The following is a 13,324-nucleotide window of genomic DNA, read 5'->3' as shown; positions in this document are numbered from 1 at the left end:
CATCCGATGCTCATTCATCCGATGCTCATACATCCGATGCTCATACATCCAATGCTCATTCATCCAAGGCTCATACATCCAATGCTCATACATCCAATGCTCATACATCCAATGCTCATACATCCAATGCTCATTCATCCAATGCTCATACATCCAATGCTCATTCATCCAATGCTCATACATCCAATGCTCATACATCCAATGCTCTCCAATGCTCATTCATCCGATGCTCATTCATCCGATGCTCATACATCCAATGCTCATTCATCCAAGGCTCATACATCCAATGCTCATACATCCAATGCTCATACATCCGATGCTCATACATCCAATGCTCATACATCCAATGCTCATTCATCCGATGCTCATTCATCCGATGCTCATACATCCAATGCTCATTCATCCAAGGCTCATACATCCAATGCTCATACATCCAATGCTCATACATCCAATGCTCATTCATCCAATGCTCATACATCCGATGCTCATACATCCAATGCTCATTCATCCAATGCTCATACATCCAATGCTCATTCATCCAATGCTCATACATCCAATGCTCATACATCCAATGCTCATTCATCCAATGCTCATACATCCAATGCTCATTCATCCAATGCTCAGACATCCAATGCTCATACATCCAATGCTCATTCATCCAAGGCTCATACATCCAATGCTCATTCATCCAATGCTCATACATCCAATGCTCATACATCCAATGCTCATTCATCCAATGCTCATACATCCAATGCTCATACATCCAATGCTCATTCATCCAATGCTCATACATCCAATGCTCATTCATCCAATGCTCATACATCCAATGCTCATACATCCAATGCTCATTCATCCAATGCTCATACATCCAATGCTCATTCATTTTCCTAGTCTCCAACACTTCCAGAGCCCGGGCCTGTGACCCTGCAACTCATCAATAGTCAAATCAATGGACAGCTATATGTGTTTAACTTGTATTAATCTTTGATCACTGTTCGGGTTTCACATACCCAGCACACTTCTTCCCATAGCCACTGGCCAGAGTGGAGTGTAAACTATAAATATCAGAGAGCGCTGGCAATAAATGACACGCTGTGCTCAGGGTCTAATGTTACCTTCCTGAACTCCACGGCAGCATTGCTCGCCCTCCCAGCATGGCTAATGGTTGAAGCAAACCCAGTCATACAATGCAGGCACACTCACCATAATTGCAGAAAGGAATCATGTAACAGCTGAGGTTCAGTGTACAGGAATTTTAAAGGACTCTGTTATTATGTCAAAGCTCTGTGCTGCCGTCACCGGATACCTTTTCTGCTAAGAACAGATCGCATATTACAAGCTGGGGTGAAACCGGCCTTTTACCCCTCGGAGTGATTGACAGTAACCTTCGAGTGTGAGGACAAAGCAAGTGAACACCGGTCAGGATTAGGCAGGGATGCCCAGTTCGGTGGCGGCGGACGGGGGAGTGGGGGGGGGGGGGGTAGAAGTTGCAGCATTTATCCGTTCCTTGTAATCCTATGGCACACTGGTAACATTAAAATATATTATGTTATTTGGGTTTAGCAAAAATAATTTCTCATTAGATGGAACAGCTTATAGCTTAAATTCTAATAACATCAGCTGTTTGATGTTGAAAAGTCTAGAATGTTGAAATGTTTCTTCTAAAGGCCCTAAGGGTGGCATCATATAGTGATCTGGCTGGATACTCTTACATTGTTGCCATCAGGAACAACATTTATGGATACAAACAGGCCAAGAGTTATTCCATGGACCTTCTGACAACATTTAGCACTCTGGGTGTGAAGGACTCTGAAAGGCTCTTTCACTGCCCAATCAAGAACTTTCTAACCTCTGTTTCATCTATCTGACGGTCGAGGACGAGGATCAGCTGAGTAAATGGCCGATTCCTTAGGTGCATTCTAGAGACTACACCTTAGTGACACTGGAACCTCAATGGGTGGCAGAGTCAGGGGATCAGGCCTCGATTCTGAAGCAGTGCTTCATTCGGTATTAAATATTAGCTAATTGTAAAGACATTAAGAACTGCAATGTTCACCCAGATTGTCAGCTTTAATACTGCAGGAAAACAAGCTATAACGTATTCTTATCGCTCTAGCCACAGAGAATCGTCTTTTGAAACCAGATATGTATGCTGTCCTCAAGTGCCCAAGCCTTCACGTTTTTTAGGATTTTAACATACAATTAAATTAAATAGAGAGAAATTAAAAAGGAGGTATTTACATAGTCCATGGTTACCCTAGAAAATGTGTTATGACTGTTGCTCTAAGATTGGAGCTGAAGGGGTCATGCCTATTTCCTTGCAAATGAGCAAAACTCTCTTTAAAATGAAACTATTTAAGTCAGAAAAAACAAGGGAGAGAAACAACCTGATGGTAGTAGGGGTAATCTATAGATGGGCATAGGGGGTAAAAGTAGGTTGGGATGATAGCCCCTCCCCTAAATAGCAAGAAGAGAGGCAGTTAAAAAATCAACAAAACAGCTGGAAAACATCAGCCAACCTACTTATGGAAAAAAATAAGACAAAGAACCCTCGAGTACATTATTTCAAGCTGTAGTGAGTAACGAGATATCCGAGATATCAATAAGCCTTTCACAATATTAGGCAATGTTGTGAGTTATCTACATTTCTTTGTATCTTATTAATTAGTACATGAAATTTGGTAATTAACTCTCTTGCCCAAACGCTCTGCATAGAATATGGGCACAAATTAAACCTTAGTGCCCAGAAGGTTTGGCACTCACATGCATTAGGTGCCCAGAAAACCTGACTTCACTTCCTGAGCACCTTCTGCCACACCGGCAGGTGCAGAGGCTGTTAGCTCCGGCAGGAGCATGGCCTACCTTTTATTGGTAATAACGCAATTATGCCAACTGACCCTCCACTTTATCTCCATAAATCATCAGACTTACCGTGGTGAAATTACTGCTTAATGCAAATCTGAAAAAAATCAGCATGGAGTAAATTTGACACGTTTTTGAGGTGAAGTGAAGGATTTACCTTCAGCCGTATGCTAGAGGTACATCCTGCACTTCACCAACAATCTCGCAATTTGGCAGTCTGGAAACTTCGCAGTAAAGTGGTAGCAATAACATTACCACAGTTTTACCGCCATGTTTTCCTGCACTGCCAAAGTCGTAATGAGGCCAAATGTCTCTCTCATAACTTTGGAAAAAGTTTAGTTAGGGAAACCCAAAGACATTGAAACACATACATAATTATAACACTCCTAGCTCAAGGTGGCGATGCTACATGGTGTGGTGAGTCAGAAGAAGGACAAAGACTCCCTGAGGACATGGTGTACAATATTTTATTATAAAGTAAACGTTAAGGCTAACTTTCCCTAACAGTGTGGGTGGTCCCTACCTCTGTTACTAAGGGCCTCATCACAAGTTTAGCAGTAAATTGGTGCAATTACCACCGGGCGCAAATAGCGTTACCACCGGGTCGTGCAGGTAACGCTATTAGCGCCACTGGTAATTGTGCCAAAATAAGGGCTACAGCTGGAATACCAGCGCTAATAGCGCTACCGCCAGTGACCCCGGCGCCAGCAGGAATTGCATCACCATCGAAACGGGAAGCATCATAGCAGCCATTTTGAAAAACACAATCTATTAAATAGATCTACTTCCTGCAGCCATTCAGCACTGCAAACCATCCGTAACGTCTCAGCAGAGGCTAAGAGGCAAGAGGACCAGACATCGCCTCAGAAAGGCCAAATTTAGCGAGTGGGAGCTTGTGGTCCTCACAGATGAGGTAGCGGCCCACTCTGAGAAGCTGTATGGAGGCAGGCAAAGAAAGACCAGTAGGCAGTGGCAGACAGTAATATGGCACAACATCACTATGAAGGTCACAGCAGTTGCCAGTGTACCCCGTGATGGTGAGGACTGCTGAAAAGGGTGGAATGACCTGAGGGTAAGCGTGCAGGTACTGCAGTCCGAATACCGCCGGGCAGAGGCGTTGCTGGGGGGGATGAAGGGACTATAGCCCCGGGTCTTTTGGTTGTAGCCCCAGGTAGAAGATCAGGTGCTACAAGCAAAATGCTAGCTAGCTCCAAGTTCAGCCAGTCCCGACATTAGCTTAGCCCCTGATCTTTTCCAGACCTAGCAATATCCCTGCCACCGGGAGTCCCTGGCGACAAGAGGAGACACTGCTGAGCCAATGGCACTCACTGCTTGGGAGGAGAAATGCAGCACAGTGCTGGACATCGAGGGGATAGTGGGAGTCGGAAGTGCAGAGGCGGGAGCCAGCAGCCAGGAGGTGAGTGACCTCCCCTCAAATGCTTGCATAAATGATAACCCAGCATAGGAAGCCCCAGTGGACAGGGACGCAAGTCAGCATACCCTTAGGCTGAGCAAACCAACAGCGCAGAGTGACGGGTTGGCACATAAGCCACCCTCCACATCAGCCATGGGCCATGGCACTGAGGGCACCCCTGAGCATCACAGCAGCGAGAAGGGTAGGCAAGTGAACTAGAGAACATGTGAACAAAACAAATGCCATGTGCACCACACCCCTACTGCATCACACACAAACATGGGTCCAGCCTTCCAATCATCGTGCACCACAGTACAGCCATGCTGGCAGTGCAGCATTTCCCCACTGGGCCATGACAGTGCCATGGAATTAGCCACCCAACAATATCAGTGCCACCCGGGGAGGGAATGTGGGGCCATGAAGGTCCACAAGCATGCTCGTCAGACATAAGCCCGCCCAGCATGGAGACCTTCCCCTACACAAACACAGGCCAATAGTGGCTCTACAAGCATCCTCCCTAGGCCAACCGTGGCCATCTGCCCATATGTGTGAGGTCACACACACTCTGTACCTTTGCAATTGTGGCTTGCATGCCAACATATGTGGGTGTACCATACCTGATGACACTTCCTATGTCCCCTACAGGCACACAAGCATTGCCAGAGGAGGAGGATGCTGCAGGCCCACCAGGGAGTGTCCCTACAAGGGTATCACAGTCTGCAACCACAACCAATGAAGAGGCACATGATCTTCACCACAGCGCATGGACTGCCGTGCAATGCCTGCAGCCAGCAAGCCCAAGCCTGCCGGTGGCACCAAAGGCCCTGTGCCAACACCAGCAGCCGTAGGCACGGACACGGAGGCATTGCCTGCTTCCAGGGCCACTGAAGGGCCACAGGGGAACAGCAAGCCGGAGTCACCAGCAGCAGCAGGCCCACACTCCCCAGGTAGCCACCCCCACAGCCAGTGCATGTCCACACCCGATCGGACGTGGACACCCCATTACCTAGCTCACCTGCTTTCTGCCCCACCCCATTGCAGAGCCCCACACCCATACAGCCTAGTCCATTCCGCAGTGTGCTGCCGCAAAGGCTGGATGTAATGGAGCACAGGCAGCGTGAGATGGAAGCGATTGGGCGCACCCACTCTGCACACCTGCAGGCCATCAGGGACTGGATTCAGGGGGCTACCTGCAGGGCAGTGCGTCAGATGGTGCGGAATAGGGCAGAGATCAGTGCAAACATGTCCGCCCTGACACTATTTGCAATTGTGTCTGTGAAATGACACTGGGTGTCTCTGCCCTAGCGGAAGCCATAAGGCAGGGCAATGAGCCACAGCGGCAGCGGAACCTTGTGGGCGAGTCCGTCCCATCCACCTTCACCACGCACACGGAGAGTTCACAGCAGGGCACTTCACAACGATAGTCACAGTGACTACGGCACCCGAGATCACCTGGGGCCATGTGAGGGGAAGAAGCGCTGACAGTGAATGACACTGGGACACTGGCTGCCATGAGTGGCCATGCCGGGAAGTTGGTTGTGGGAGGGTGTAACGACTGGAGGGGGTGTCTGTACTCCTGCTCTCTATATGGCAGAGGAGAGGCCCAGAGGACCCCAGCCAAGATTCTCTATAGGGTAGCGCTGGTCACGCAATCAAGGCCTAGCTTCTCAGGAGGTGATGCAGGCTGGTTCTTAAGTACAGTGTAGTCCCCAAGCCCCCACAAAGGAATCAGGTTCAGGCTTAGTGGGCTCACTAACAAGGAGCTCACCCTCCCAATAGATCCGGAATGTCCTAGACACTTCTCTTTGTGCCTGGCGCAGGGCCTGTTTTCTTAGACCCTCGAGAGAGTGGCACTCTCTCTGACCCTTACAGAAGTCCACCCGGGAGGGTCCCCCTTCAGCTAACAAGCATTGAAGGTTGGGGTGGTCCTCCAGGTTGAGTACCTCTCCCACCGGAAAGTCTTCTGTCTCTTCTCCTACAGGAATTGAGAAAGGGTTCACCACTGGACCCAACCCGTCCGGAGCATGGATCCCAATGGGTGCTGTTGGAACAGCAGGAGGAGCAGGAGCCCCCTCCACAGAGGTGGCCTTCTTACTCTTCCGTTTCCTTCGTGCCTTGGGTTTCCCCGTCGGCGAGGGTACCGGGCTCACACCCGGACCCTGTGTGACCTGCGATCGGGTGACCGCCACAGCAGCCATGGGTAGACCATCCAGGATCATCCCCGACTCCACCAAATCGTTGCCTAACAAAATGTTCGCAGGCACATTGTCCTAAACCAGGACCGGAAACTTTGCTTTCTTGTCTCCAATCGTAATGTTGACTAAGGCTACAGGCGATAATTTGGGAGGCCCACCAGCTAACCTGGTGGTTCTCAGAGGAGCACCTACATTGTCCTCTGGTTTGAGCAGGGTCCTGTCCACCACTGTCATGCTTGCCCCACTGTCTCTCAAACCAGTAGAAGTCTGGCCATTCAAGCGGACACTTCTCAAAAACCTGCGGGTGTTCTGTGGTATAGTTGCCAGTACTTATACGTACTGGTCCCAGGCCCCAAGGGACACTAGAAATCTCTACAGGAGCACAGAATGTGATCCCGGTGGAGGAGGAGAGGACAGTGGCCTCCACCTCAGGTACGGAGTAGGGGTAGGTCAGGCTGACAGCCTGGACTCCAAGTGCCTTACCCTTACACTTAGGGTCATCCCTTCTGTGATCCAGAGCCCCACAATCCCAACAAGTGCTGGAGTGTGGGGTACGGTACTGGAACCACTGGGACCCTGCTTTGCAGCAGGCGGACCACTACTCTTACTCCCACCCACAACAGACGTATCTTCACTAGCTTTTTGGGTTTTAGGAGTGGAAGGTTTTGGTTTACCCGACTGTGATTGCTTCTGGGACTGCTCGGCTTTCTGAGAGGTCCCCTTTTCTTTGTCCTTGTCCTTCCCACTGTCCTTAGGGGACACCCGGTGGGAGACCTACTTGTCAGTTAACCTAGCCAGCTTAAAGGGGTCCAAAATGTTGTGGTCAGCAACATACTGACGTAGCTCTGGTGAACAGACTTCCGAAAAATGCTCAAAAAACAGAAGGTGGCACAATTCAACAAACGTTTCCACTTTGTAACCATCAATCCACCCCATCATGTTCATGTGCGCAGCACTCACCCAGTTAACCCACAACACATTCTCTCTTTTCTTAAAATCCCCGAAACTTTTAAGGTTTTGGGTAGGTGTCTTGCCAAACTTGGCAATCAAAGCAGACTTCATGCACTCATACTGACCCCTTTCTTCCACACTCAGTTTCAGAATACAGTCATATCCGGTCTGAGGCACACTGCTTAACAAACACTTAGTCCAATCTCTTTTATCTACATCATGAATTGCACAAGCCATCTCAAACACTTCAATCGATTGGAGGATATCAGAACCCTCCGCATACACACCAACCAAATCTTTCATAAACTTGGTTGCTGGGGACCTGACACTCTCAACTGGTTTAGCTGAAGTCTCCACTCTAGCTTTCTCTAGCTGGATTCTCTGACATTCAGTGTCCCTGTCTTTGAGTTCATGATCCCTATTCATGAGTTCCACTTGCTGTGCCAGCTCCTCTTTCTTAAGCTCAGCTTCTATTTCCAACTTGCGGTATTCAAAGGCCAATTTCATCCTTAATAACTGAAGTTCCACATAATTGCTGGCGGTCGGAACAGAGGCAGCAGGGATGGTGGCATTCCCAGAAACAGATTCAGCAACAACCCCAGGGGCAGAGTCCTCATTGGTTGCATCCCCCACTTCAAGCGCCTCACCATCAGTCTGGTAGTCCACCAGGGCAGCTATCAGCTCAGCCTTAGACTTATCCACAAAGTCTAACTCGCTGGCTTCACAAGCACTCCGGACAGCCTCTAAGCTCATCCTAGTCAATTTACCATTTGCAATAGACTCCATTGCTTGTAATGCAGTTATCTTGTACACAACTAAACCTTAATTTAACAAAGTGCAGATATTTTGTAAGTGGCACGGTTAAACACTGATTCTTAAAACCATAAGCATCCCACCGCTGTCACCAGTGTAAAGACTGGAGGGGGGTGTCTGTACTCCTGCTCTCTATATGGCAGAGGAGAGGCACAGAGGACCCCAGCCAAGATTCTCTATAGGGTAGCGCTGGTCAAGCCATCAAGGCCTAGCTTCTCAGGAGGTGATGCAGGCTGGTTCTTAAGTACAGTGTAGTCCCCAAGCCCCCACAAAGGAATATCCACACACTGTATTAGTAAAAACACAGTCTTTATATAATAAATATTCAAGGTTATGTACAACATCACGATAACTCAATTTGTACTCAGTTATCTATAATGGTAAATATACAGTTCTACGTGGTACCACAATTACTATTAGATCTCTTTAAAGTGCATCAACTGTACGGTTAAATGTCACATAAATCAGTTTGTAAAGGAAACCAACAATAGATATAAGAGGAAAGCAGTTGGTTAGAACAATTGGCAGAATACTGGCCCCGTTACCTAGACATAGTTATGTGTGGAGATCCCCCCACCTGGGCAACCTGTAGAATAAAGATATCTCACAAGCCCAGTCCATATATTGTTCACAAGAGTCTTTCCAATAGTTCGGCAACCCCAAAGTACCTGACGTTGTAGCCTTCCTCGTCAGGGAATCGACTGCCCTTCTTGAGTGCCCTCCCTTTAAGGTAGGAGTCACGGGTCGTCAAATGTCCGGCGAAGGACAGGGTGAACTACGGCGGTGAAGTGGCTGCTTCTTTCGTAGCAGTGCTCGTCGACGGGGAAGCATAAACGTCCTGCAAGGAAGAGGCGTGCGGGGCACCTCGGTGTCGATAGTTCAGGACTGCAAAGAGTTTGAAGAACTGCGGCCCAGCAAGTGCGTTGAGTCTGCGGCATCTCTGTGGTCTTTTGGGTGGTGAGAAACCCACCGGCGGATGCTCCTCGGCGCGTCGATGGCCTGGCCTTCTCCGGCGGGATAAGGCAGGTGGCGGTGTGTACGAGTGCGCCCATGAATCGAAAGTTCTTAGGCAACAGGAGCACGGCGGCTCCGGTCGGCGATGGTGGTCGTCGATGGTGGCTGAAAACAGTCCAGGCGCTTCTCTTTGGGATTCCGCGGCAGTCCCCGTCTCCGGTCGGCAGCCTGTCAAAGGTCTGTCTACCAGGGAGCTTTGGCAAAGATCAGCTGGTGCACGATGGTCCCTCGTAGTTCGGGAAGAGGGTGCCTTACCAGGTCCTCTCTGGGTCAGTCCTTGGAGACACAGCAGCTTTCAGATCGACGAAGTAGAGTAGCAGCAAGACTTCTCTTCCAGCAGGGCTTCAAGGTTAAGCTTCAGTTTCACTCCAGTAACTCTTCGTAGTTTGGACTTCAGCTTCTGAACACAAATTCTAGCACTGAGAGGCCCCCAGATATACTAGTTGATCTCCCTTTCATTCTGCTGGGTCACACTCAGGCAACCAATCAGTCCGAAGGGCATTCATGCAGGCAGGAAGCAAATCAGGTGCATAGTGCATTCAGGCCATTCACTTCTCTCCAGACACTCACAAGTTATGTGTATTGGGACAAGTACCCAGCCATTCAACACTCCACACTGCATTCATACCAGTTTCGGGCAGCGTTGTCTTAGTTATTGTGTCAAACACCAGAAACCAGACATCCACAACAAGACGTGCATATTGGTCACACACTCCATTCACCCAGGTCCCACCCACAGGGTGTACCCACAACATACAGTCACTGGGAAGGCTCCAGCCAGTCTGACCTGGACTTCACAACAACACCATATATGGAACTTCCACCCAACAGCCAGTCAGGGGGGAGGGACAGAGTCAGGGCTTCCCAGGACTTTGGGAAAACAAAGTAACAGGCAAAAGAAAGCAAGAGGCCACAGAGGCCATCTTGTTTCCTATCAGGAATCAACTGATTCTAATGGCATGGCCTTGGTATCCCAAAATGGAGGATACTCAGAGCACCTGTCAAATTCAGCATGTAGCTGCCACCAGCCCGTACCCTGCTCTGTGTGCCACACACAGGTGCTCAAAAACATACACTAGGGGCATAGGGTTGCACCCACACCCATGGGTGCCATAAGGGTATCCCATGGGTCTGTACACCAAACCAAAAGAAAGGGCTGCACCGCCAGGAGTCCCACATGGACTCCTGCGCTGAATACATGACAGAACACGCAATAAAAAGCAGTAAAGGACAAGGATATGGAGGCCCTGTCCCTCCGATGCATTTTCAGCATCACAGACGGGGGATAGTGTGTTCGGGAGTTGGTGGTGGGAGGGGGGATAGAGTGCTGGGGAGTTGGTGGTGGGAGGGAGCATGGGGTATAGTGTGCTGGGGAATTGGTGGTGGGAGGGGAGAGGTTGATAGTGTGCTGGGGAGTTGGTGGTGGGAGGGGGGAGGGTGGATTGTGTGCTGGGAAGTTGGTAGCAATAAATCTGTTGAACTGCATCAATGTGAGCACATTGTTGATTGTGTCAAAGCCGTGTTTATTTGCAAAGGTGGTTCTCACTCCATGGTAAATGTCTCTTGCCATGTACATGTGTCAGATGAAATTGTCCATGAGGGCCTGACATGCAATTCTGCCAACACCATCTCTGGTGATGCGTGCTGCAGCCCCGGCATCATGATCAGCATCCTCATCCTCTGGGGTGGCATGTCTACATCAGGTTGTACCGGTACATTTCACTGCATGAAGATATTGTGCAACATGCAACACACTAGCACAATTCGGCCAACTTTTTCTGGGGTGTACATCAGCTCCCCCTGCCCCCCAGTGTGAACAAGCCACCGGAAACGTGCCTTCAGCTGTCCAAAGGTGCGCTCAATGCATATGCGGGTACTGCTGGGTGAGTGGTTGTATGCTGTCTCTTGCACTGTTTGGGGATCCCGCACAGGGGTCATATGCAAAGGCAGCTGCGGATATCCAGAGCCACCTGCATGGGGAGAGACATGGCCATTATATACTGTGTAATGTTGGAGGGTGGACTTTAACAGTATCATCATAATGCTCAATGTCCTGAGTTATATGAAGCATCAATCCGTGGACTGTGTCTGTCCAATGTCTGTGCATACTGTGTCACTCGTGTGATGCATGGTTTTCAATTCACATGTCACCTGTACCCTACAAGCTGGTATTACGTGATGTGTCTGTCGGTGAGATGTGATGCCGACATGGTGGTAGTCTTGAGTGGGTATATTGGTCTGGTGCATGGGGCATGCTGTGTTGACTATCAGCAATCTGTACAATTCTCTGTGCAGTGGTTCGCCATTGTGTGGTTGGTGTACATGGGTGCATGTCAGTGGCACTGGCAGGGTTCTATGTGACAATTATTTAGTAGTCGTTGTTGTTTTTACATGTTGCATTCTGTACCTGTAGGCATGTTGGTGTTTACAAATCCGACTATATGTCTACAGGGGCTCATCCCTCATGTTGGGTGCTACATGTGCATGCTTCCTGGGCTGTACTGTCGTCTGGTATGGGAGGTGGACAGGTCACACTCTTGCAGACATTTAACATGCAATGCTTTGTGTCAGTGTTCACGTCCACAACCATCTTACCTTTGGTCAGGTGCTCTGCAGTGCATGCATGCAGCCAGTTGTACTCACCAACGATCTACGTCCATTGTCCATGGTGCCTCTACATGTATCCTGGGAGTGTGATGTTCCGTAGCACCATGGAATTGTGGGTAGAACCTGGGTAGTGGGCACATCAGTGGGTGATGATGAGGTCAGGACCATAGGTCACAGGTCACCTGCACATTGAGGGTGTGGTAGAGTTTGTGTTTTCTGTAAACTGCTTCATGGGCAATGGGTGCTACCAATGCCACATGGGTGCAATCCAGGGCTGCTATCACATTTGGCACATGTGCTTTGGCATAGATCTATGCCTTCAAGGCAACCTGGGCTGCAGTGGTGGGCAGTGTGATGTGGTGTTGCATATGACGCAGGAGGGCATCCATCACCTGGCCCAACACTGCACAGAATGTGGGCTGTGCCATGCCATGCATCATTGCCACGGAATGCTGGAAGGTGCCTGTACCTAGGAATTGGAGTACTGACACTAGCTTCAGCACTAGGGGCGCAACTGTACGGATGTTAATCCTGCACCCATGTCATCCTGGATTGTTGTGAGCAGCTTTCTGATGGTCTCCTTGTTCAGGCGGTACAGTGTCACCAACTGTGCGTCAGTGAGTGTCCAGGGTGAGGGCCTGTCCCTGGGTATGGGTGCATGCCGTGCTTGTGCTCTTCTCCTTCTCCTCATCCTCATCCTCATCCTCCTCCCCCATTCCCCACCCTGGGCTCCCTGTGCCCTGGCGTGCTCCTCCTTCCTCTCTGCTATCAGGCACTGCATGAGCAACTGCCTGCCCCAGCTCATGGTGGCTAATGGCAGCATGGTGTGGGGAACAGTGTTTGGGGTGGAGGGGGTGCCTTTTGTAGCCCTCTGGGATGCATTGGGATCACCTGTGGCTTTATTTCCAGCACATGTGTTCATTTACCTAATAGCGCCGCTATGGACTTGTGATGCAGCTGTGTTTGCACCTGTGTGGCCTGGCTATGATAGCGCTGGCTTTATTTGCCATGGCTGTAATAGCACTGGCTATAATAGCGCCGGCTGCTTTTCCAGTCGGCAGTATTTACGCTGGCTCATGATCCGGCGGAGCTGTATTGGCAGCGCTGTTACCGTTACCACTGCTTTTAAGGGTTACCGCCAGACTTGTGATGAGGTCCTAAGGTGCTCATTTGTTAGTCGTGAATGTCCAAAGAAATGTGTCTGCTGTCCAAAACTACCCTAACTGACCGTACCACTATAAAACTAAACTAATTTAGGTCAGGGGAATGACTCCCTTCTTCTGAGGGTACTTCTAGTACCAGCCTCTATGTTTCTCTTCAATATGCAATCCGTAAATAGTCTCTCGTGAATTTTTGTAGCAATCTCTTTAGTTCTTCAATTGGGCTATTGAGTTTTTGCTTTTGTTTAGTACTCCTCTTTGTAGAAATCTCTTATAGACTCTATGTTTTTGGCTCTTAATCTCAATAT

At 49.3% G+C, this 13,324-nt stretch overlaps 1 protein-coding gene across 1 annotated transcript; it reads left to right on the top strand.

Annotated features, from left to right (window-relative positions):
- Positions 1-201: 201 nt before the first annotated feature.
- On the top strand, positions 202-891 carry LOC138514490 (uncharacterized protein in mobD 3'region-like). The gene has a single exon (XM_069629972.1). The coding sequence runs from the start codon at positions 202-204 to the stop codon at positions 889-891; it is 690 nt and encodes a 229-aa protein (XP_069486073.1).
- Positions 892-13,324: the final 12,433 nt, after the last annotated feature.

This window comes from Ambystoma mexicanum, chromosome 12, assembly GCF_040938575.1.
Source record: "Ambystoma mexicanum isolate Mex_15411 chromosome 12, UKY_AmexF1_1, whole genome shotgun sequence".
Lineage (NCBI taxonomy): Eukaryota > Metazoa > Chordata > Amphibia > Caudata > Ambystomatidae > Ambystoma > Ambystoma mexicanum.
This window is presented reverse-complemented; position numbering and strand designations above follow the sequence as displayed.

Coding starts and splice junctions, on each gene's coding strand:
- LOC138514490 (XM_069629972.1), top strand. CDS start 202: ATGCTCTCCAATGCTCATTCATCCGATGCTCATTCATCCGATGCTCAT.